Source organism: Lemur catta, chromosome 17, assembly GCF_020740605.2.
Source record: "Lemur catta isolate mLemCat1 chromosome 17, mLemCat1.pri, whole genome shotgun sequence".
In the NCBI taxonomy this organism is placed as follows: Eukaryota; Metazoa; Chordata; class Mammalia; order Primates; family Lemuridae; genus Lemur; species Lemur catta.
Window position 1 is genome coordinate 25,210,777 of NC_059144.1, and position 26,621 is coordinate 25,237,397.

A 26,621-nucleotide genomic window follows, 5' to 3' on the forward strand; every position below is an offset into this window, starting at 1 on the left:
CCTGCTCCTCCCCCCGGGGACAGGGATGCAGAGGGAACAAAAAGAATGGGCCTCTTCTGTGCTCCACCACCACGTGTGACGCGACCCAGCTCAGGGTGTGTCCATACTCTCCACCAGACGGTGAGGTCCAGGAGGACAGGGCTGAGCCTGTCTCGGACACCCCTGTATCCTTGTGCCCAGCACAGAGCAGCACAGCACGAAGGTTTAAACATCTGCTGAATGAAGGACCAAATGAGTGGAGTATAGCAAGTGGTCAAGAGAGTAGGCGCTTGAGGCCAGGAGGCCTGGCTTTGAATCGCAGCTCTGCCACTCACTGGCTGTGTGACCTTGGGCAAGTCACACAACCTCTCTGTGTCTGTTTCCTCATCTGTAAAATGAGGATAATGATAGAACCTACCTCACTGGGTTATTAGGAGGACTGGATGAGATAAAACCTGCTAAGTACCAGGGCCTTGTACTTAGTAGATGCTCAGTAAATGTTTGCTGTGTTTGCCGTGGATGGCTGAATGAATAGAGGACAGGTAGGGGGCAAATCTAGATGCTGAGGCATCTAAGATGGTAAAACTTGGGTCTGCCTGCCTCCCCCCATCCTGTTCCTAGATGTGCCCTGCGGCTCTCCCAGGCAGAGATGAGACCAGACAAGCTCACACAAGGTGCCCCCAGGATGGCCTCTTCCCCCAACCCCTAGTCCAGCCACCCCTTAACCCCCGTGGAGGAGGACCCCTGCCTTAGCTACTCACCGACATCACCAGCACATAGACACGCAGGTCAAACTTGCGGCCTGTCAGGCAAGGAAAGAATTAATTTGTATAACAAATGTTGATTTGTGTCACGCACTGTGCTAGGTTTTGGGGATACTGCAGTGGATGGGGGGCAGGGAGGGTCAACATGGGGAGAGGCTTGAGACTTGGTGGTCAAGGAAGGCCCATGGGAAGCAGTGACCTGCGGGGTGAGAAGGGGCCTGCCTGGCCCAGAGTGCGGCAGGGTCTTCGGCCCAAGGAACAGAGGCCCAGAGAGGGCAAAGAGGTTGGGCCAGGGGCTGAATGGAAGGAGATGAGGTCAGCAAGGCTGGCAGGCACCAGGTCACTGAAGCCTTTGGGTTTTGTCCTACAAACCCTGGGAAGCCACTGAAGGGGCCTGATCGCTCTGGCTGCTGTGTTGGAGTGGAGCCGAGGGGACAGAGCAGTGGCAGGCACCAGTGAGGAGGTGGCGTGGTTGCCCAGGAGGCAGAGGACAGTGGGCAGGACCAGGATGGAGGTGAGAGGGGTGGCCAGACAGATTCATGTGCTGGGCAGGAGCTCGGTGAGGAACAGACGTGGGAGGGGAAGAGAGGGACGCTCCCAGAACGGCTCCCAGGCCTGGCTTAGCAGACAGCGGATGGAAGGGCTGTGTCCCTGATGGGAGGCAGGATTTGGAGTTTGTTGGATTTGAGTTGCTGGCAGATGCCCAATCGGGATGTCACAGCCTGCCGGACATCAGGATCTGGGGTTCAGGGACAAGGTCTTGACTGGGAACAGAAAGCTGGGAGTCCCTGGCATCTGGGTGGTGTTTAAGCCACAGACAGGATGGGGTCACTGGACAGGAGGAGGGAGGCGAAGAGACCCAGGTGCCGCCCCCTGAGGAAGGTCACTGCCCGAGGAGGTGGAAGAAGGCAACTGGCATTAACGCTATTGCAGTGATGCACCTTGGAGCACCGGCCCACCTCAGACAAGACCCCCAGAATCGCCCCCTGCTCCCACCTGCCTGGCTTCATGTGGGTAGAGCAGAAGCAGGATGGGCCTGGGGGAACCTTCCAAGGCTTCAAGGAGGAGGCTTGGTTCCACCTCGGGGCCTTTGCAAATCTACTCACAGTGACTCCTGGTTGTCATTTGGGTCTCAGCTCACATGTCAGCTGCTCAGATAGGCCCTCCCTGGTCCCATCACTCTCTGCCTGTCACCCTGCTTGATCTACTCCCTAACACCCACCGCATGGAATTGTTTTATGTATTTGTTTTCTGGTTCACTGCAGCCTGCTCATCCGGGTATAAGCTCCACTAGGGCAGGGGGGGCAGCCAGCACTCAGGACAGTGGCTGGCACCAAGCAGCCCCTTTATAAATATTTGTTGGATAAATGCATGAAAGAATGAGTTAGTTCTTGAAGAAGGAGGAGAGTTTTCCTGAACCAAGAAGGGAGCGGGAAGGGCCTGCCGGCCAGAGGAAACTGCATGGCAATGGCCAGGAGCTGGGAGTGTGCAGGTCTCTGTCCTTGCATCCCTCATGGCTGGTGTCAGGCTGGGCCCTTGGCAGGCTGCCGGCCAAGGCTTGTTGACTGGCTGAGGACCATTGACTGGGGGAGCAGGGAGCAGGGACAGCTGTCTCACCTCCTATCAGGTAGGGATTTTCGATGTAACGCTGAGCCACGTAGTTCTCCACGGGAATATCATCTTTCTGGTCATCAGAGCTTCTTGTGTCCTAGTTGTAATAATAATAACAAAATCAAGCATTTATTGAGCACCTCCTGTGTACTAGGCATTATGCTGGGCACTCTACTTGGGATAACTCACTGGATCCTTAAATCCACCCTATCAGGCCAGCCGGGCGCGGTGGCTCACGCCTGTAATCCTAGCACTCTGGGAGGCCAAGGTGGGAGGATCGCTCAAGGTCAGGAGTTTGAGACCAGCCTGAGCAAGAGCGAGACCCCGTCTCTACTAAAAATAGAAAAGAAATTAGCTGGACAACTAAAAATATATAGAAAATATTAGCCAGGCATGGTGGCGCATGCCTGTAGTCCCAGCTACTGGAGAGGCTGAGGCAGGAGGATCGCTTGAGCCCAGGAGTTTGAGGTTGCTGTGAGCTAGGCTGACGCCACGGCACTCTAGCCCGGGCAACAGAGCAAGACTCTGTCTCAAAAACAAACAAACAAAAAAAAAAACACTATCAGTTCATTATTCCCATTTTATAGATGACAAACTGAAGCACAGAGAGGGAGAGTGACTTGCCCAAGGTCACACAGCCATTCAGTGGTGCAGCTGGGCCGTGGACTCACATAGTTTCGGCCCAGAGCCTGAGCGTTTAACCTCTAGACCTGTGCTGCCCCATAGGGCAGCCACTAGCCACATGTGGCTAGTCACATTTGCATTTAACCAATTAAAAGTCAATGAAATTACATGCTGCAATGGGGATGAAACTTGAAGGTGTTATGCTCAGTGAAATGAGCCAGACACAACAGGACAAATAGTGTATGAGTCCACTTAGGTGAGGTTCCTAGAATAGTCAAATGCATAGAGACAGGAAGTAGATGGGGGTTACCAAGGGCTCGGGGAGGAGGGAAGCAGGAGTTGGTGTTTAATGTGAACAGAGTTTCAGTTTGGAAAGACGAGAAAGTTCTGGAAATGGATGGTGGTGATAGTTGCACAATATGAATGCACTTAGTGCTATAGAACCATACACTTAAAAATGGCACATTTCATGTTATACACATTTTACTACCATTTTTAAAAAGGAAATGAAATAAAAAATCCAGTCCTTGATCATACAAGCCACATGGCAAGGGCTCAGTGCCAGCATGTGGCCAGTGGTCACTGTGTTGGAGAGCACAGACATATACCACTCCCATCGCTGTAGAAAGTTCTAAGAACAGTGCTGCATAGGCCCCCACAGCCCCCCAGGACATAGCTCTCCCTTCTCTCCCTGCCAGCCCAGCTCAGGAAGACAGCGATGCCCCTATGCATGTGCACAGCACCTCACAGGCTGCAGCGTCCTTTCCCACCCATTGTCCCTTCCACCCAAAGCCAAGGGTCTCACACTTGATGGGGTCATGTAACAGCCTCGTGGCAGGGAGTGCTGGCACTCAGGGCTTCTGGCTGTCAGGGCAGATTTTCTCCACCCACCATCACTACCCCCCTTGGCTACATTAAGACAGAGGCAGCCAGGCCTTCATTTGCTTGCTGGGACCCCAGCCCAGCCCCACCTCCACTCACATGGCTGCCAGAGGGATTGACAGCGCTCCGGGCGGGCTGGGCCTCCAGGCTGGTGAGCTTCTTCCCTGCAGTGCCCTGACAGGTCCACAGGAGGAGTAAAGACATTGAGCACCTGCTGCGAGCCGACTGTGGCAGCAGGTGCTGGTCCTGGAGGGTGTCGGCCATCCTGCTCCTGCCACCCACCCCGCACTGCTGAGGTTCAGAGGGCATCCGCAATTTCCCAAGACCACACAGCTGCGGAGTGGCAGAGGCAGGATTTGAACGAGGATTTCTACTGCACAGCGTCTTGGGACAAGGATGGGGCCAGGGGGAGCAAGGGAGCTGCCCCTGAGGCTCAGTCTAGGACCTGGAAGGAGAGTCTGCCAAACTCTCCCCAGCCAGGTGAGCAGGAGGCCCAGAAAAAGAAATGTGCATTGAGTACTTGCTAAGTGCCAGGCACTGTTCTCAGGGGTTTTACGCTCATTAGCTCATTGCATCCTTGGCAGGTGCTATTACTATCCCCATTTACTGGGATGCTGGGAGGTGAAGTAACTGCCCAAGGTCACCCACCTATTGAGTGGCAAGATCAGGATTTGAAACCGGACAATCTGGCTGCAGAGACCGCCCCCCACCCCTGCTCCAATGGGCAGGCCTGTGGGCAGAGCTTCCCCCCCATCCCTCTGAGGTTTGAGGGAAGGAAGAAGCGGCCCTCCTGCTGGCAAGGGCAGCCGAGGGTTTGGGGAGCGAGGGGGAAGAGGCAGGCTCACCTTCCTCCAGTCCATGATGTCCTTCAGCCTCCGGAAGAGGAAGATGCCCTTCCCCTGCGACCGGGCTACCTGGGGTGGGAGTGGGTGCAAAAAGGCCAGCTGTCAGCTCTGCGTGGCTCCTTGCTGGGCCCTGTGCCTGGGCACTCTCCCCAGCATTTCTCTGTCTCATCTCCCCCATGGGCCCCCATCTCTCCCCAGAGGAATGGCCCAGCTCAGTCCTGAAGGGGCTGGAACAGGGAAGGCGCTAAGCATGGCAGAGGGAGAGAGGGAAGGCAGCAGGAAAGGGAGATTGACTTAGCTCACAAAGACATACATTTGCATGAATAATGCAAAAGAACAGACAATTAAAAAACCATTTCTAACAGTCCTGGGAACATATCATCCGATTCTTTTTTTGGAAATCAATTTGCCTTCCTAATTAGAGTTTGCTTCGGCTAATACTGAAATCCGTCTGCCTTTACTGAACCCCAGCATGGATAATTCATGGCTTCACAGAGTCTAGGGGCTGGGAGAATCTTTAATCATGCATAGTGGTCCTCACCAAAGGCATTCCTGCCTCCTTTGAGTAATAATCTCCAGTGGTCCTTCTACAATGGTCACCTGCCTGGCCTTGCACACCCACAGTGCCTGGGAGCTCACTACCCTCTCCCCACCCCAAACCTCCAACAGGGCCCTTTTTGTTGCAGGAGAGCTTTGTTAAGCAGTGATCCAAAGGGTTTATATTAGCTGCTACTGTGTGCTGGGCATTATGTTATAGCAGTAACACAGACGTCATGGAACTTTCACAGACTAACCTGTGCTGAGCTAAAATCTGCTGGTCCAACTCTGGCTTGTAGGGCTTCTGAGAGCAAATCTGCTTCCTGGGCACCAAAACAGCCCTCTACTTATCTGCAGCCACCAAGCAGGTCCCCCCAAGTCATCTTTCCTCCAGCATAAATGCACCTGGCAAGTGCAAACTCTCATTTCCTTCCATTCCCTGAGCTTGGCCCACCTGAGGCTCTCTGTACAGTGGAGGGGACAGGCAGAGCTGTCAGGGGTGGCTGCACAGGTTGTCCACTGCAGGAGGGGCCCCGGCTCTGCCTGCCATGCTGTGCACCCTGGTTCAGAGTTGTGTGTGCCCAAAAGGCTGGGTGTCCAAAAGACTGTGGGGCACTGGCAGTGGCTTACAGGTGGCCGAATGTGCATAGCAATTTTGGAGAGCAACTAATCAGTGTGATCAAAAGCTTCCAACAGTTCACAGTCTTACAAAAGACTTGAACAGGCATTTCACGAAAGATTATCAATGTTAACATAGGAACAGGCACTCAACTTCATGGAAATCACAATATGTTACCACTACACACTCCCTGAGAATAATTAAAATTAAAGACAGACAATACCACGTGTTGGTGAGGATGTGGAGAGACTGGAACTCTCACACACTGCTGGTGGGAGTGTACATTGTTTGGGAACTGGTGGCATCCAAGAAAGCTAGACATAGGTACCCCGATCCGAAGTCCCAGCAATTCCTCTCCTAGGTACCTGCACAACAGAAATGTCTGCACGTGTGCACCCAGGAACATGAACAGGGACACCCATGGCAGCACTCTGCCTAACAGCTCCAACCTTGAAACTCTCACATGGATGAATATTCACTCAGTGGAATAGGAAACAAAACTGACAATCAACAATTGACAATTACCCACATCAGCAGGATGAATTGCATAAACATAATGTGGAGGGGGAGAAACCAGACATATTATGGTCGTACTACACGATTCCGATGATACGAAGTACAAAAGCAGACAAATCTAGTTGTATTTTGCTGTTAGTGAAGTGGAGGGTTGTGAGCGGGGCTGCTGGGGGCTGGTGATGCCCCTATTATGACCTGGGCACTGGCTACTTGAGTGTGTTCACTTTGGGAAAATTCTGTATCCCGATTACTTGGGCACTTCTCTATGTTTTACTAAACTTCCATTAAAAAGTGTTTTTTTAGGTTCATACCTTTCAATATGGGGTTCAACCCCCACCAAACCCCTGTCGTCGCCTTCCCCGTAGCCACTCCCCTGCCTTTCCCCTCCCTGCTGGCAAAGCCACCTCTCACCATAGAGGCTGGAAAAGGCTAGATACTGGTTTTCCCAGCTTCCCTTGCAGCTGGTGGAAACCACGTGACTGGTTTTGGCCAATGAGAACTAAGGAGACATCTGCTTGGAGACCCTGGGAAAGATTTTCTTCCTTGTTAAAAATATTAGAGAGAGAGCGAGGGCGGGACAGAGAGCTAGGGAGAGAGGAATGATGCTTGGCCCCTTTCCGTCTTTCCTCTGAATGCTCAGTCTGCAGAGGTGATGCCTACAACGATAGCAGCCAACTCACGTTCATGAAGTGACAAATGTGATGACAAAAGCCAACACCCTGAGGATGCAGAGTGGACAAAGGGAAGGAGCCTGGGCCTTCAGTGGCTCTGTTGAGCACGTCCCCAAACCTGGAGCTGCCTACCTCCAGCTTCTTGTTATGTGAGGGAATGAAATGGCTGTGAATGAAAGATAAGCTTCCTGCATGGTGATACATCAGGGCTGTGAAGACTGGAGACCACCTACCACCCAGCTCCAGCAGATGGTAGTTTCAAAAACAATCACAACAATATTTCCAGCCCATATGTTCCCCAGAACCCCATCAATAAGTAAAGTCAATGTCCCCTCCACTCGAATCTGGGCAAGGCTTTAGGACTGTCTCAACTAATTGTGAATTCCAACGCCAAATCATAAAAGGCAGTACAGCTTCTGCCCAGCTCTCTCTTTGAGGCTGGTTGCTGTTGGATCCCAGCAGCCATACTGTGAAGTCCAGGTCACAGGGAGAAGCCCACCCAGAGGGCGACTGAGACCTCCAGCCCTCAACCCTGGCTGAGCACCCAGCCAACAGCCAGCACTGACTGGCCAGCTAAGCGAGTGAGCCAGTGTGGAAATGGATCCTCCAGCCTCAGTGCAGCTGCCTCAGTGGACACTGGGCACAGACCAGCCTTCCCTGCCAAGTGCTGCCCGAACTGGAGGCTCAGGAGCTAAATAGGATTATTGTTGTTTCAAGTCACTACGTTTTGGGCTGGTTTGTTACTCTGCAGTAGATAACCAGAATACTAACTTTAGGAAAACAGTTCCTAACAATGACAACACCATCAGCTAATACTTACCAGATGTTTACTCTGTGCCAGGCACAATGATTTTTACACATTACCTCATCAAAGCTTATAAAACCCCTGCAACATAGGCATTAATATTAGCCCCATATTGCAGCTGAGGAAACCAATGAACAGAAAGGCCAAGCACGTTGGCTGTGATCACCCAGCCAGCAGGTGACAAATCTGAGATAGCTAAATCTATGCTACACAAACTTGGGGCTCATGTACCTCTTACAAAGTGCTGGTGGGGGTGGAGGGGAGGATACAAAATCACATGATAAACACGGCGCTACCTCTGAGAATAGCTATCTTACCTGATAAGTTGGGAGGAAAATATTTTTCTATTATGCTTTTCATAAAAAGATAAATTTTTGATTGGAAAGCAATATTTGAATGATTATCAGAATGAACCATAACTTTTATTTTGTAGCAGCTGTGGCCACCCACCGTCCTGGTCCCCTTGTCACCCCCGCCTTGTTGCTGGGGGCCACATTCCTCATGTGGCATTTATCGGGCGTTGGATGTAGCCACTCCCTTGTCTTCCCTGCCCACAGAACCCATTTGGATCAGCTCCTCCTGCTGTCCCGCCCTCTGCGGAGGTCTGAACCTCACAGCGCCCCCATGTGATTAGTTCAGGCATGGGCCAGAAGGATGCCAGGGGAAGTCTGGGGCAAGTTCATGTCTTGTTAGAAAGGAACACAAGGCCAGGGCATTCCTTTATTCCCAAGGCAAGTGGAAGTGTGAGTTGAAGCTGGAGCTGCGGCAGCTGTGTTGTGATCAACAGGCATGGCCAGCCTGCTGGAAATTCATGGTGTTGTGGGGCCTCCCAATAAACCATCCCTGAGGTCGGCCTTTCTTCATTAAAAGAAACTCCCTGGGCTCTGTTAGCTTAAATGAGAAAAAAATTTTTCATCTTTATTTTCACTAACACTTAACCAGATTTTGACATTTCCTCCTATTATGAATGCAGGCAACAAGTCACAGGAGTATTAGCCATGCCTGTGACTCTGCCATCAAAAGAAATCACGGTTATTTTTATACCTCATTACAATGGTTGCAGATATCTCAAAATATTGATATGCTCCTCCTGACTTCGAAATGATGGTACTATGAAGCCTGCTGTTAGACTCTCTTTAATTGTTAATGAAAAGCACATATATTACTACAGCACAAAGAATTTTTTAGTAATTTGTGTTGTGGCCATGAGAATGCACCTCGCAGGCCTCCAACTGCAGGAGAGTAATTGACGGAGAGTGCCAGCTGCTTCCAGCTGAGGTCCCGCTGTGTTTGCCAGGCCTCCTTGCTGGGGCTGCTCCCAGACACTGACCGAGCCCCTCAAGGATATGAAGACTGGCCCACTCCTGAGAGATGGGGGACAGCCTGCTTTGGCTTGAGGCATCCCAGTGGCTTTGCCGAAATTTCCATACACTGCTCAGTGGCAGGGGCTTCCTCCCTCTCTCCCTCCCTCCCTGCCTTCTTCCATCCTTCATTCATTCCTTCCTTCCTTCTTTCCTTCCTTCCTTCCTTCCTTCCTTCCTTCCTTCCTTCCTTCCTTCCTTCTTTCCTTCCCTTGAGATCTGACAGCTCTCCTAGCCTCATGTGCCTCCCTCTCCTGTTTTTCTCACCGGCCAAACTCTGGCATGTTTAATTTTGTCTTGGCATCTGTGTCTTGGAGAACCTAGACTAACGCAGTTTGATAACTGATTTTTAATATAGTTGCTTTCTTTTATAATTAAATGTACTTTATTTTATGCTTTTAAAACCACTGTTCTTTCACAGGTACATAGTTACCCCCAAACTCATTAAGTGTATGTGCAGCTTTTCGTATGCTGATTATATTTAAAGTGGCTTTTAAAAACCCTACTATTCTGTGACGGGGTCAGTACATTTTACCAGATGCCAAAGAGACCCATGGCATAAAAACAGTGCAGAAACCCTGTCCTCTTGTCTAAGCTACTTTTATTTGGGTTTTCTATTGTTTACCAACCAAAGCATCCTGACTCTTAGAAGTTTTGAGAGAAACCAGCTTGGTGGACCCATGGAGAGCAGAAGACAGGCCTCATCCCTGGGCAGGTCGGGGGACACACAGAGGCACTGAGGAACAGGCCTGGTCCCTGACAGCCGAGCACCTGCCTCCCAGCACCTTGAGGCAGGCTGAGGAGCCAGAGTGGCCCTGTTACCGGTGTCCTGCCCACCTCCCCACCAACCTGGCAGCCCCGAGCTGCTGGCCCGGGAGGACGCCCACCTGGAGATAAAGTCTGGAGTGACACGATTCGTACACAACACTGGGCTTTTAATGGCCAGACCCCAGGGCCTGTTCTTACATTCCCCGAGAGTCAAACAAAGCTCCCCCAGCTCTGGGCTGGGGCTCAGGCCTCGTGGGAAGAGGGTCCCCACAGCAGGGCATAAAGGGAATGACACTGCCTGCTCCCTTCTGAGCCCACTCAACCCCTCCCTGAGTTGCTCTACCGCCACCAAAGAGGAAGATGAAGGCTCAGCAGGCGCCCAAGGGCTGCCCTGCGACTGGCCCAGCCACAGCAACTGTGAGCAGACTTTTGGCCATGGGTGGACGAGGATCGACCGGGTCACAAAGACAGGCCTTGCGGGAAGAATGGGGGGATTGGGAGGATGTTTTTTCCTCTATTTTCCAAATTTTTAGGGCATTGTTCTGTTTGTAACTCTCCTTCTTCCCCAAAGGAATCCAAATAGGGTCCCAGAACTAATACTGTAACCCAGTGGTTCTCAAAGTGTGGCACCCAGGCCGGTAGCCCCCTCATAACCTGGTGTCATGGTTAATTTTTCATGTCAACTCTGCCAGGCTATGGTGCCCAGTTGTTTGGCCAAACACTAGTCTAGATGTTGCTCTGAAGGTATTTTGCAGATGTGATTGACATCTACCATCAGGAACTATAAGTCAAGGCTGTCACCCTTGATCATGTGCGTGGGCCCATCCAATGAGCTGAGTCTTAAGAGCAAAAACTGAGGTTTCCTGAAAAAGCTGCAATTCTGCGTCAAGACTGGAACGTAGAAATTCTGCCTGGGTTTCCTGCTGGCCAGCCCTGCAGAGCTCAGACTTGCTGGCCCCCACAACAGTGCATGAACCAGTTCCTAACACACACACACACACACACACACACACACACACACACACACACACACACACACACACACACACACACACACTGAAGCTCCCATTGCTCTGAAGAGCCCTGGCTGATACACCTGGGAACTTGTTAGAACCATAGATTCTTAGGCCCCGAATCAGGGCTGCTGAATCAGACATTCTGGGGGTGGGATGCTCTAAAAAGCCCTCCAGGAGATTGTGTGCACACTCGAGTTTGAGAACCACTGCTCTGCAACCCTGATGCTCACAGTCATCTGTGGCCAGCGGTGCCGGCACAGCCTGGGCTCTGGTCAGAAACCAGGACTCTTGGGCCCCACCCAGTGCTGCTGAGTTGGGCTCTGCACTCACTCAGGTCCCCGAAGGGCATGGGCGCACTGAAGTTTGAGAAACACTGACCTGGTGCTTCCCCAGGGGCAGGGAGAAGACGGGGTATTTCGTGGTTTCTTGGAAATAACAATAAAAGTGATCAATTATTGGGCACCTACTGCCAAGCTCTTCATGTCACTTACATAATTCATGTATTTAACATGTATAACATCATTGGATTCTCTCACAACCCTGTAAGACAGATCCACTCATGAATTCCATCTTGCAGATGATGAAATGGACTTAGAAGGACTTAGAGGAGTTAAGTAACCAGTTCAGGTTCATCGAGCTCAGAAGCGGTGGACACAGGTCGGCACGGGGGCTCACACCTGTAATCCTGGCACTCTCGGGAGAATCACTTGAGATCAGGAGTTCGAGACCAGCCTAAGCAACAGTGAGACCCCCATCTCTACTAAAAATAGAAAAAATTAGTCAGGCACACGCCTGTAGTTCCAGCTGCTTGGGAGGCTGAGGCAGGAGGATTGCTAGAGCCCAGGAGTTTGAGGTTGCAGTGAGCTATGATGATGCCACTTCACTCTACCTGAGGTGACAGAGCAAGACTCTGTCTCAATAGCAAAAAAACTGGACACAGATTTAGAACCCAGACCTATGCTATTCAGTAGAGAGAACACACACACATGCACACGCACATGCACACGCACACACAGGAGCACACACAGAGCCAAGATTCCACCTCCTAATTACAGCTGTCGTTGTGTCTGCTGCTAACAAAGGCCATGGGCTGGGAAAGAAATCAATTTAATATGCGATTGCTGTTCCCAATTAGCACAAATTACCATTTGTCTGAGAGGATAGTGCTGGGAGCTGGAACCCGCCCCTGGTGGGTCACAGTGTTCATCTGCCTAATCCCTACTGCTCCTGCTACAGCTCTCCTCCCTGCGCCGGGACACGGGGGAGGCAGGAGGGGCGGGGAAGGGAACCAGGGAGGCCCAGACGCATCCTGGCTCAGTGCCTGTTTGGAGCATCCATTGTTTTTGTCTCCCCGTCGGTGCCGCCTCCAAGCACCTGTGCTGTTGGCAGCGTTCGCACCGGCCAGCATCAGGCCCCAGTCTTCAGCTCCACAAGGAAGGGCTGCTCTTCCCCCCAAAACCCTCCCTGGGGCCTGGCACATTCCCAAGCCTAGAAAACGTAAGGGGGCTGTGCTGCTGCCATTCAACTCTACGGTGGCATGTGGCTTTGTGGGGAGAGGCCAGCCCTGGCACGAGGAAGGGCTGAGTGACTGGTCAGCTCTCTGTCGTCCTTGCCTTCCACTCAGTTTCTTCATCCCTGCAGGGCTACCTCCTGACACCAGGCCTTTGCACATGCACTTCCCTCTGCCTAGAATGCCCTTCCCTACACCCACCCTTGTCCAGCTCACTCTTGCGCATCTTTAAGGTCACAGCTCAATTTGTATTGAATAACAATGACAAAAACTATCTCAATTTGTATTGAATAACAATGACAAAAACTATCATTTATTGAGTATCTGCTATGTACTTTACCTCTGTTAAGTCATTTAGTCACATAACAACACTATGCAATAGGTATTACAGGGATCCCACTTTGCAGATGGGGAAAGTGGGGCACAGAGAAGTTAAGTAATCTGCCTGAGGTCACACAGCGAGTAAGTGAACAAGGGGTTCGGTCTGAGAGCCCTACTTCTCCCTTGTTCAGAGAAGCTGCCCGCCCAGGGGATCCTCCTGCTGTTCCCTCTGCTGACACCATTTCCCCTAATGACACTCAGCACTGCGTAACCACACATGTGTCCTCTGCTTGCTTATCGTCTGCCCTCGAGCATGCAGGGACCCAATGTGACTTGCTGAGGGCTGTATCCCCAGTGCCAGGTGAGTATCTGTGGATGCTTGAGCGAACGAGCCTCCGCTCTTCAGCTCCAACCTGGGCCTGGGGACACTGCCCCTGAGGGTCAGAGCGAGGACAGGGGTAACACAGGAAAAGCACTTGGCCTGGCTTGGCCGTTGTTTTCTTCCATGTCAGGGAGAGAGGCTCTGGATTCCCTGCCCTGTGCATTCAGCAAACACTTATTGAGCACCTGCTGTGTGCCAGCAGTCCTAGCTGCTGGGTCCAACACTGCAGAGAAGAGGAGCTAAAGCCAGCCCTGAGGGAGGACAGAGAGCCAGTCTGAAGCTAATCCTAGGCAGTCAGGACCCCTGCTCGGGTGCCGGGACTCCCTCCCTCCCGCTGTCCTCCCCAACTCCCCCAGCCCCGACTGAGCACTCACCGGCTTCATGATCCAGGTGATTCCCGGGTTTTTGCGAAACTCCTCCACAAACAGGTGGTACTCGCACGGCATCTCGAAGGTTTTGGGGAAGAAGTCGCACTTGGCTGCCTCCTGCTTTCCCGCCTCTCGCTCCAGCTGTTTCCGGAACCGCTTCAGGTTCTTCACCATGTAGTTCTTGCGGGTCAGCTGGGCAGCGGGAGGGGCAAGGCGGCCGTGGGCTCCTGCTCCCCTCCCAGCCCCCATCCATAAGCTACCCTGCATTCTCCGTTGTCTGGCCCACAGGAAAACAGTAAGGGTAACTTTGAGAGCCTGGTAAGCCTGTAATTACCAGGCTTCACAGCCAGGGAAACCAAGGCTTGGGAAGGTTAAATCCGTTGCCAGAGCCACACAACGAATGGGCAGCACTGCCAGGATTTGACCAGGGCCTGACTCTGACTCCAAAGTCCGTCTGTGTTTTGTTTTTGTTTTTGTTTTTGTCTTGAGACAGGGTCTTATTCTGTTTGCTCAGCTAGAGTGCAGTGGTATCATCAGAGTTCACTGCAACCTCAAACTCCTGAGCTCAAGGGATCCTCCCACTTCGGCCTCCCAGAGTGCTGGGACTACAGGTCCAGCGTTCATGTTTTTAAGCACTACGATACGCTAACCTTTGAACATCTCCCATCACTGGCTCCTCCAGTCCCCACAGACCTCCCTCCCATCTCCAGACCCCAAACTTCTCCACTTTCCTTCACTCTGAAGTCACTATAACCTCTCAAGCATCCTGCTCCTTTGGTCCTTACACCCCTAAATCAGCTTGGCCCTCAAATCTCGGATGCTGAAACACCAAGCAGCCTGTGACCTCAAATCCCCACCCCAAGAAAGGCTGGTCCTCAGGGCTTGGGTCCTACACCCTCCACCCATTTAGCTCGTCATGCATCTAGTGCACGTGCTGCCCACCCAGCACACACCCAGTTCCCTTACACCTCTCTGTTCTGATTCTTGTCCCCCCAAACCAGCTCCTGCTCGTGGCCACACGCAGTGATCTGAGCTGGGTGGTTCAGCGCAACCCCCGCCACATGCCCCACTCACCTCATAGTGGTTCCGGAAGTGACTGATCCGCACGTGCTCGTCCATGTAGGTGTGGTCGAAGTTCTCCCGGAGCCAGCTGACGTCACACCAGTAGAAATCCCACTCCCCTTCACTGGGGGAGGGGGTGGAGAAAAGGTCATGACCTGAGGACCTCGGTACTGCTGGGTCTGTGGCCCAGGAAGGTGCCGCTGAGGGGGCGTGAGGAAGGGTTCGCAGCAGTGTGTCCATCAGGTGAGTCTAGGGGGTGGCCGTGGGCTGCCACCAGCCCACATGTGCTTTGTTAGGCCAGAGTGAAAACTAGGGAAATGTTCCCACAAAAATCCACACTACTGGCTTCCCTCGGACTATCAGCAGATCCGGCCGCACTGAGCCCAGAGTGTCCCCGGGCACCTATGAGCAGGACTGAGGAGCAACCACCCCTTTTAGAAGGGACATGCCCTCTCCAGATCGCAGTGCCCACCACTCTCTACAGTGCAACAACCAGCCAGCCTCACCTGTCCTGTCCCCGGCCCGCGGTGGAGCTAGGTGACATTTGCAAACCCCTCCCAGGTCTCAAAGCCCTCCTCTCACTAAATCCTCATAGCAGGCCTGAAAGGTGACTTCAACCATCCCCTGAGCTCTAAGGCAGGCTGGTCTTGCCCACCGAGGACACAGCACCATCAGGACTCATGCCCGGCTCTGCCAGACCCTGAATCCTGACCCCATCCTTCCCAGCCACGCCAGGGGGAGGGACAGGAAACAAGACTGATCTACCAAATCCAGGCACCAGAGCTGGGCTGCAGGGAGGAGGTGCTTGAAAAAGAAGTGAAAGGAAATAAAATACCATCATAACTGCTTCCAATTATTTTTAAGTAAAAAATTATGGTTATAACTGAAGCCCCCTGTATGTCCCTGTCTGATTCTATCTCTTTCTCTCCTCTCCCAAAGGAAACCATTAGCCCGAGTTTGGTGTGTATCACATCTATGCAATGTCTTTACAGTTCTTACTATGTATATATATGTGTGTATCTATACATGGCATTGTTTAGCATATTTTTAAACCTTCTAATTACTAATATTATTGCTCACCATGTGCCAGGCACTGTTCTAAGTACTTTACATATATGCATCGATCCTCTTAGCAACCCTAAGTGTTAGGTTCTGTTATTATGCCCATTTTACAGACGAGGAAACTGAGGCAGGCACATAGAGATTAAGGAACCCAAGTTCATACAGCTAGTAAGTAGCAGAGCAGGATTTGAACTCAGACCACGGGGCTCCAGGTCCAAGCTCTGTGGCTAGAATCACTCCTATCTGTTTCCTTTCACAACTTGCTTTTTTCCACCAACCTTTTGTTTTAGAGATTTATCCACTTGATATATCTGAGTCTAATTCAGTCATTTTAATGGTTCTATTCCATCCCATGGGGTGAACAAACCACAACGTATTTATCCATTTTTCCACTAAGAGGCATTTGGGTTGTCCCCACCCCCATGTTATTCTATTATGGACAAGTGGACTGAGTTGTGAAAAATATCTTGAGAAGGTTTGAGGCAGAAACAAAGAGAAATGAGGAGGCAGCTGCCTCGGAGGTGATGAATGAACACAGCCAGGTGGGGCGGGTGCTGTGCTGGGCTGCATTCCAGAAGATGCCCGGCTATACGTCTCATCCCAGACGCAACAGGCCTGTGAGGCCACATGGAGAAGCCACGAGAACATTCTTCGGTCGTCTGCCCCAACAAGGTCCCTGCAGACAGCCAGCATCAACTGCCAACGTGTGAGCGAGGATGTCCCCTGACAACTCCTGCTGTCAGGTGACCTCCAGAGACAGACTCTTCCCAGCTGACACCCCTGATGTCGCAGAGACAAGCCAGTCCCCCTGTGTCCTGTCAGAATCCCTGACCCACAGGAGCTGTGAGCTAATGCAACACTGTCTTAAGCATTGCTCCTGCAGGGGCATTGTGTGGGCGACATCTCCCAGCATTCCGGTCACACAAACCTTGCAATACCCTTAAAAAAGTTTAACAGCCATGTCCCTATTCTAATGTTGATCAAGAAAAAACATAAATACCAAGACAAACACAAAATTCAACATATATTATCATAGTGATATAAAAGTTCCTTTAAGTGAGTCAACCTTGAGGAAAATCCCAAGTAAACAGCACGCGCCGTGCACAGATGGGGATATCGTGATGCACGCAGCAATGGAGTGACCCTGGAACCAGGAATGAATTGTTTCCCAGTTTCTTCTTAAGTTATTCCTGAAAACCTGGGGCCTGGTTCTTCTCTAAACCTCCCCTCTGACTGACGCTGCAGGCACAGCAGCTGTGAGGACCAGCTTCAATGACGGATGGAAACCCGCTGGAGAACTGGCTGTGGCCTTTGCCAACACTCAGACACCTGGGAGCCACAGATCTTGGGCTGGCAGGGCCTGGCCCCAAGTCTCCATGTCTCGGCCCTCTTCTCCTCCACCCTCATGGCTGTACCAAGCCCATCATGCAGTGCTAGGAGCACTAGAACCGGAGTCAGGAGCTCCGATTCTGGTCCCACCATAGGCACTGACTCCTGTGAAACCTCCTCCTCTTTTTTGGGCCTTAGTTTCCCCATTGGGAAAATCAAGGAATGGAAGCTTCTAGTCAACATGGTAGACTTCAATGAACCAAACTGATGCTAAATCAATAAATAAGGGGCAGGAGGAGAAGACCTTTCTTTTACAGAAAAATGCCACCTAATAAATGTAGAAGGAATGAGAGAGTTAGAGAGTCACCATTTTGCAATTATTGTAATAATAATAGATTTAAGCAAGAATCCTCAAAGAATGCTAAAACTATTGTGTGAAAGTTTTTTGGGGACAGGATATTTGCATAGTCTTAGAGTATCTGTCTACAAGATACTTATTAATTACAAAAAAGCTAACTTACATTGGAAAAACCTGGCACACACCACCTTAACCTGATGCTCAGTCGACAGCACCCGTGATGACATGACAGTACCAGTGATGACATGCCAACACCATGAATTCATTGAGGAGCTGCACTGATAGGTGCCCAGCACCACTTCCGTGGTGATCTTGCCAAAATGCATGACCTCATGATGAGAAAACATCAGACAGGCCCAAATCAACGGACACTTTGCAAAATAACTACATAGTACTTTTCAAAAGCGTCAAGGGTCAGGTGTGGTGGCTCACGCCTATAATCCTAGCACTCTGGGAGGCCAAGATGGGAGGATCACTTGATGTCAGGAGTTCGAGACCAGCCTGAGCAAGAGTGAGACCCAGTTTCTACAAAAAATTAGAAAAAATTAGCTAGGCGTGGTGGCACATGGCTGTAGTACCAGCTGCTCAGGAGACTGAGGCAGGAGGATTGCTCGAGTCCAGGAGTTCGAGGTTGCAGTGAGCTATGATTGCACCACTGCACTCCAGCCTAGGCAACAGAGCAAGACCCTGTCTCCAAAAAACAAAAAGCATGAAAGGCATGAAAAACAAGCAAAGACCAAGGAACTGAAACATATGTGAGGTAATAAAGGTTAACTAAATGCAGTGTGGGACCCTGGATTGGCTTTTGGAACAGAAAAGGGATATCAGTGAAAAAAAAAATTGGTAAAATTCAAATGATGTCTGTAGTTTAGTTAACAGTAATGTATCAGTGTTAATTTCCTGGCTTTGGCAAATATACTATGATTGCATAAGCTAAAAACAGAGGAAGCTGGGTGAAGCTGCTATTATAAAAGAGGAAGTTGTGTACTATTTTTGAAATTTTTCTGTAAGCCTAAAATCATTTCAAAATAAGTTTAAAATTAAGTATATTTTAAACGTTAAGGTAGGACCCCTACCTCACACCATATACAAAAATTAAATTAAACTGAATCAAAGACTTAAATGGAAAAGCTAAAACTGCAAAACTCTTAGAAGAAAACATAATAATAAATCTTTGTGACCTTGGATTAAGATAATGGTTTCTTAGATATGACACTGAAAGCACAAACAAAAAAAGCAAAAATAGATAAACTGGACTTCATCAAAATTAAAAAGTTTTGTGCCTCAAAAGGCACTATCAAGAAAGTGAAAGATAATCCACAAAATGGATGAAAATATTTGCAAATCATATATAAGGACATCCTTATCAGATAGAACTCTTATAATTCAACAATAAAAAGGCAAAGAACTAAATTAAAAAGTAGGCAAAAGATTGAATAGATCTTCCTCCAAAGATTTATGAATGGCCAACAAGCACAAGAAAAGATGCTCAATATCATTAGCCATTACGGATATGTAAATCAAAACCACAATGAGATACCATTTCATACCCGCTAGGCTGGCTATAATAAAAAAGATGAATAATAATGAGTGTTGGTGAGTATGTGGGAAAATTGGCACCTTCATACACTGCTGATGGGAATGTAAAATGATGCAGCCACTTTGGAAAACAGTCTAGCAGCTCCTCAAAAAGTGAAATATGACCCAGCAATTCCACTCCTAGGTATATAGTGAAGAGTCCAAAAGTTGGACATGAATGTTCACAGCAGCATTATTTATAACAGCCAAACAGTGCAGATAACCTAAATGCCCATCAACTAATAAATAGATAAATGAAAAGTGGTACACCCGTACAATGGAATATTATTCAGCTATGAAAATGAATGAAATACCGATACATGCTACGACATGAATGAGCCTTGAAAACATTAAGTGAAAGAAGACAGGCAAAAGGTCATATAATGTATAATTCCATTTATATGATGTGTCTAAAATAGACAAACAGAGACAGGGCCCCAGACAGGGCTGGAGGGAGGGAGAAACGGGAATTCCCGCTGGCGTGTACAGGGTTTCTTCTTGAGATGAAGGAAACGTTCTGGGATTAGACAGTAAAGACGATGACACAACTTTGCAAATATACTGAAAGACATGAAATTGTTTATTTTATATATGAATTATTTCCCAATGAAGAAGAAAAGGGAAAATTTGTTTGACATGCGGTTTGTTAAAATAATCAGGTCTAAAAAGACTGTAATAAAATATCTATTTCAAATTGCAAAAAATAAAAAGTCTTCAAAGAGCTAGAGGATGTGGTTGCAAAAGGTGATCTTTAGATCTCCTTTCAACTTGGATTTTCACGGCCGTCACTACCCTGGGGTCTGTCACCTGACCAGGAAGACCAGGGACGTTAGTCAATTCAAGAGTTGTTTTTGGAGGCTCTGTTTTCATTGGAAAATAGCAGTGACTTTTAAGCATTATGAGGTTATAAAATGGACTAATGACCAACACATCATTTCTCCCCCAGCACCCAGTAGAAGGTCTGTATATTGAAGGAATGAATGAGTAAATAACACATCACTCATTCATTCATTCACTCACTCATCCAACACATATGTGACAGAGATAAGACAATGTTGGGTGCCAATGACACAGGAGGAAAGAAAACACCTGGCCAGGGGGTGCATACAGTCCCGTGGGGAAGATTAACAATAAACGAGGAAACAAATAACTCGATAACGAGGAATTGTGAAATGTGCTGTGGGGTAATCCAGTAGAAGCCATGAGGCAGGGCACTGAGGGACCTATGCTGGGTGGAGGCCACCCTGCAGAAGTGACCTTTCAGCTGAGGAGGAGCAGCCCGTCGAGAACAGTGGGGAGGGGGCTCTAACAGAGGGAGGAGCAGGGACTGGGCCCCGAGGTTGGGACCATGTTCAAGGACAGGAAGAACATCTAGGTGGAAGGAAAGAGGTCAGAGGTGATGCTGAAGAGTTGGGTAGGGCCCAATCAAGCAGGGCCTCGTAACCACAGTGTGGATTTTGGATCCTGTTCTGAGATTGAAAGTTCATTCATTTGCATACCATCTTCATGATTGTCATAGTCAAGTTGCTCTTAAATCACCCAGGAAGATACCAAATTGCTTAACAAGGCCAGTGGGGATAGAGGTTCCTTCTACCTCCCCACGCTGCCATCCTTAACGTGTCCTTACACTCATGGCCTCAGGGTCACAATATGGTTGCTGCAGTTCCAGACTTCACACCAGCTTTCTTGGTGGGAAGCAAGGGAAAGGACAGCTTTGGCCACATCTGTTCTACACTCTGACTTGACAGTCTGAACTGAGACCAGATTCCGTCTAGAAATACCAGACCCCAGGTCAGGTCCTAAAGGAAGAGGCCTTGGATTGACGGAGCCGCGTTAAGCAGAAAGGTTCTGGCCTCTCGGCTCTTCCTGACTGGAGGACTCGTGAGGCAACTTGGGAGCAGCCACAGAGCATCCTGCTTCACGGCTCCCACACTGGCAGCGCCAGACAGTCCTCAGACCCTTCTGACCACTCAGCAGAGGCCGGGGAGGGGCAGGGAGTGTCCTGAGGTGACACAGCAGGTGGGGACAGTGCCCTTTCCCACACCCCACCCCCACAAGTCACCTCACTCTCCTCTAACTTCCCCCAACTCCCCCCACTCATCTTTCATTTCATCAGGTTCTCTGGATCCGGGGAAGGAAGCCCCATTCTGATATTAGCATGACCACGAGAGAACCAAGAAGGCGAGTCCACAGTAGCTGCCATCATTGCCGTCATCAACATCACCATCACTGTTGTAATAGTCCCCAGAGTCCCACAGAGAGGACTCTGCTCTCTCGGATTGCATTGCCTGTGCCATGCTTGCCATGGACGTGGGATGACTTAGTTAAAGTCTGCCCCCCCTGCTAGACTCCTGCACCAGCCAGCTGTAATCACGGATCTGTAACATTTGCTCCTTTGCGCCTGCAGTTAGTGAGAGGCTACTAGAATGGGGTGGAGACGAGCCTGGGACTCCACGACAGAGAGACTAGGTGCAAACCCCAGCCCAGGCCCTTATAAACTGAGTGACGTCAAACGTGGCATTTTTCACTACCTTGTGCCCGTTTTTCTCACTAGTGAAATGGGGATAATAACAGCATCTATGTGGAAGATTGGTTAGGATGATTATTTTAAGATCATGCACGTCAAGTGTTAAAGAGTGTGCACGAGGCTTAGCCATAGTCATGCAACAAACTTTTACTGAGCACCCTGGCAAGGCAGATGGTTGTCCTACCCCTCCTACCATTCTGCCCTTCTTCTACAGTAAGAGAATTCCCAACATTTGCCTGATTTCCACAATAAAGACTGTATCTTCCAGATTCCCTTGTAGCTAGATATGGCCACGTGGCCAACTTCGAGCCAGTGAGACGTGAGGGACTTCTGGCTTGTGTCCCTCAAGGGAAGGGCATGCCTTCTCTTGCCTCCTTCCTACCCACTGCTGCTCGGAATGTGAAGGGAGGCTGGCGCGCCACCTTGGACCACAAGAACGAGGGCCTTGCTCAGGGGACAGCAGAGCGGAAAGACGGAAGCAGATGGGGCCCAGATTTCTGTGGAGCCCCCTGCTCATCTCTGAACTTCCTCCATACGGACTTCAGTGGGACAGAGAAACAACTTCCATCCTGGCGAAGCCTCTCTTACTTTGGGTCTTTGTTACACGCATTCAAACCTTAGCCCTAACTAATATTTGCACCTACTATGTGCTGGGCATTGTATGCTGGTTTGTCCCAAGCAGTATGGCCAGAGCCCAGGATAAAGGAAGAAACGTGGGCTTACAGGTCAAGCAACTGGTTCCAGGTCACAGAACTAGCAAGCGGCCAGGGATGAGGACTGAAGCCAGCAGGTGTGTGTGGCCGCATTCCTTGTTCCTACTGCAAACCACGGGACACAAACTGCACTGGGCTTGACTCTCACTCGGACACTGACATGTTGTGTGACCTTAAGCAACAGGCTTTATCACTCTGAACATAATCATAGCTTACTGGATGGCTGTAAGGTTTACATAACACAGAGATGGCATCAGTAATGCACCTGATACATTGTGGGTGCTAAATAAGTGTCACAGCCACTTCGGGACAAGTCCCAGTGGCCACCCAGGGGAACCTGGAGAAAAACGAAGGGAGACAGGGACAGGTGAGACACGGGGAAGGAGGGTGAGGTTGGGGCCAGGGCTGTCTTACTCCTTCACTTCCACCCATCCCGGTCTGTGGCGAAGGACGTCCATGAGCGTGTTCATAAGGGTGGTCTTGAACCGGATTGATGCTCTTTGCTCTCTGCAAGACAAGGTGACAGAACACTTGCTCAGGATCGACGATTTCCCTACGATGGCCCAAGGATTAAAAAAGGGGGGTGGGGCAGAAGAAAAGTCAAGTTCCCTACCTGGAGATGCCAAAGCAGAATTACTGAATTTCAGAGTTTAGCTTTCTAGCATGACAACACTTAAAATAATCAAACTGAGAATCATAGAATCTTTGAATCATTGATGAATAGCAATCATTTTATCCAGTGCCGCGATACGCCAGGCATAATATGGTTGCTTTGCATGTGCCATGACTAATCCTTCTATGAAATGATAAGTATTTGCAAATCCCCTTCGCTGGCATTCATCTGGGAAGAAGGAGCAGATGTACTTTTTCCTATTCCTCCTACTAATACAACTAAAAACCCAAGACATTATGTATAAAACAAACATAAGAAGACTGAAAGGTAGAGAAGAAGGTGGACAGGCTGGGGACATCAGGACCAAAGGAACGACATTTCCCTGGGTTTTCTTTTTTGCCTCATATAGCCCAGACGTGGAATGAAACAGCCACCAACACAGAAATGCCCTTGGACACAGACAAAAAAAGCTCCAACAAAAGCCTGCTGTCTCCAGCCAAAAGACCAAGAAAGGAGCAACCTAGCAAGACAGAAGACTTAAGACAATTGCTGCTCTACTCCAGACAAAACCACTGAAAACATCTGTAGTTCACCCCCACTTATGTCAGCAAAGGCCGAGTGGGGAGTTCAGACTTCCACTGATTTGGTAACAAGGTGCCCCAGCACCCCTACTGGGGTGGTGTCAGAGGAAGATAAAGACAGAGCCCTGGCTGTTGTACCTCCTGCAGGCGGTAATGAGGCAGTAACGAGGCATCCCTCTCACTCTGGGGTGGTGTCAAAGGAGGTCTAGTGCAGAGCTGGAAATCGATACAATCAAAACCATCAAAACAATACAGAAAATCAGTAAAATAAAAGGCTATTGATCTTCTGAAAAGATCAATAAAATCAACAAAAAACTTATTTGTCAGAAAGATGGATAAAAAAGAGAAAAGAGAAGACACAATGACCAACATGAAGAAAGAAACAGGGGCTACTACTAAAGACCCTGCAGACATTAAAATGACAATACAGAAATACTACTAACAACTCTGCACATCTCATTTGACAACTTAGATGAAATGCACCAATTCCTTGAAAAGCACAATTACTATAACTCACCCAATATGATCATTGCAATAGCTCCATAACTATTAAGGAAATTGAATTCATAATTCAAAAACTCCCAAAAAAGAAATCTCCAAGCCCAGGGATTTTCACAGGAGAATTCTCCCAAACATTTAAAACCAATTCTACACAATCTCTTCCAGAAAATAGAAGAGGAGGGAGAACATTTTGTGAATCTAGTATTAACCTGATATCAAAACCAGACAAAGACAGTACACAAAAAGAAAACTACAGATCAATATCCCCTGTGAAGCTAGATGCAAAAATCCTTAACAAAATATTAGCAAATAGAATTCAGCAATATACAAAAAGAATTATACACCATAACCAAGTGGAGTTTATCCCAGTAGGCAAGGCTGGTTCAATATTAGAAAAATCAATCCATGTAATCCATCATATTAATAGATTAAAGGTTAAAAACCACACGATCATAATCAATTGATGCAGAAAAAGTATTTGACAAAATTAAACACTCATTCATGATAAAAACTCTCAGCAACTTCCTCAACTTGATAGAAGCATCCAAAAAAAATTCTAACTGACATTATAATCAATGGAGTGTGACAGTTGTCAGATTCAAAATGGAGTCACTTGTGTCAAACCCTGGCAAAACAGAGCTGGAGAAGGCCACAGAGGGAGGCCTCTCATGTACGATTTGCCTGATGACAGGAACTATCACAAAAACGTTTTTCCAACCACAGCTTACTATACGAGTTACACAAGGACTGCCAGCTAGCTGCTTGTACAAGAACACTTGCCCAACACACTGTCTCTTAAATGCAATCTAAACTGCAAGGGCCTCACCGTAACTCCAAGATCACAAGTCCTGCCTGGCAACTAATGACACTCCTATCAGAACTGCCAGTGGCAATCAACTTGGGTAAACCTCCCCTTACCCCAATAAAACTCTAACCTTTTCCTTTGTTCACCAGACATACCAGAGGCCACTCTGGTCTGTATGTATGTCCTGGATTGCAATCTTACTTCTTGTGTATTATTCCCAAATAAAACCTTTTTACTTAGAGATTTGTCTCTCTATATTTTGTATGTTGACAGGTAAAAGACTGAATGCTTTCCTCTTAAAATCAGGAAGAAAGCAAGGATGTCCACTCTCACCCTCTCCCTCAACATAAAACTGGAAGTTTTAGCCAGTACAATAGAAGGAAATAAAAGGGATACAGATCAGAAAGGAAGAAAGAAAACTGTCCATTTTTGCAGATGACTGTGTAAAAGATCCCAAGGAATCTAAATAACGACTGAACTAATAGATGGGTCGAGTGTGATCACAAGATAGAAGACAAAGATACAAAAACCAATTGTATTTCTGTATACTATCAATGAACACTGAAACTAAAAATACAATGTGATTTATAATCCCTTACAAAAAGATAAATTCTTAGGTGCAAATGTAACAAAACATGTACAGGACTTGTGTGGCGAAAACTACAAAAATGCTGCTGATGAGAGAAGTCAAAGAAGATCTAAATAAATTGAGAAACCTGCCATGTTAAAAAATTGATTGGAAGACTCAACAGAGTAGAGATGTCAACACTCTTCAAATTGACATGCAGATGTAATGCGATTCCTGTCAAAATCTCGACAAGATTATTTTGTAGATGCGGATCATCCTAAAATGTTTATGGAAAGGCAAAGGAGCTAGGGTATGTAAAACAATTTTGAAAAAGAAGAATAAAGTGGGATAAATCAGTCTAGTAAATTTCAAAATATATCATGCAGCTACCAAACTACATGGTATTGGCAAAGGGATAGATACATCGATCAATGGAACAGATAAAGACCCAAGAAATAGACCCACACAAATATGCCCAACTGGCAAGAACAAAAGCAATTCAATGAAGGAAGAATTTATTGCCTTTTCAAGAAATGGTGCTGGAGCAGTTGAATTAGTCACAGGCAAAAAATGAACTCAGGCCTAAACCTTATATAAAAATTAACTCAAAATGGATTATAAACTTCAATGTAAAACTATAAAACTTTTAGAGAAAAGCATAAAAGAAAATCTTTGGGACCCAGGGCTAGGCAAAGAGTTTTTAGATTGGACACCACAAGCAGAAAAGAAAAAATTGATAAATTCTACTTCTTCAAAATTAAAAACTTATGTTCTGTGAAAGACCCTGTTAAGCCACTGAAAAGACAAGCTAAAGACTGGGAGAAAATATTTGCAAACCAAGTATTTGAAAAAGGACTACTATTAGAGTATATAAAGAACACTTGGCTGGGTGCGGTGGCTCACGCCTGTAATCCTAGCACTCTGGGAAGCCGAGGCGGGTGGATCGCTCGAGGTCAGGAGTTCGAGACCAGCCTGAGCAAGAGTGAGACCCCGTCTCTACTAAAAATAGAAAGAAATTAGCCAAACAACTAAAATATATACAAAAAAATTAGCCGGACATGGTGGTGCATGCCTGTAGTCCCAGCTACTCGGTAGGCTGAGGCAGAAGGATCACCTGAACCCAGGAGTTTGAGGTTGCTGTGAGCTAGGCTGATGCCACGGCACCATAGCCCGGGCAACAGAGTGAGACTCTGTCTCAAAAAAAAAAAAGAACTCTTAAAACTCAACATTAAAAAAATCCAATTAGAAAACAGCCAAAAGACATGAACAGATCTTTCACCAAAGGGAATATACAAATGACAAATGAGTATACGGAAAGATGTTCAGCATCGTTGGTCATCAAGGA

General features: G+C 48.4%; 1 protein-coding gene across 1 annotated transcript in view; it reads right to left on the minus strand.

Annotated features, from left to right (window-relative positions):
* The window catches only part of TTLL9 (tubulin tyrosine ligase like 9), a 54,411-nt gene that overhangs the window by 13,365 nt on the left and 14,425 nt on the right, over positions 1-26,621 (minus strand). The window contains exons 3-8 of the mRNA XM_045529479.1: positions 22,623-22,715; positions 14,654-14,765; positions 13,586-13,771; positions 4,706-4,774; positions 2,361-2,451; positions 741-781 (exon numbers count right to left, since the gene is read on the minus strand). Of these exons, the coding sequence (XP_045385435.1) occupies positions 741-781; positions 2,361-2,451; positions 4,706-4,774; positions 13,586-13,771; positions 14,654-14,765; positions 22,623-22,715 (592 nt within the window). The remainder of the gene's footprint in view (positions 1-740; positions 782-2,360; positions 2,452-4,705; positions 4,775-13,585; positions 13,772-14,653; positions 14,766-22,622; positions 22,716-26,621) is intronic.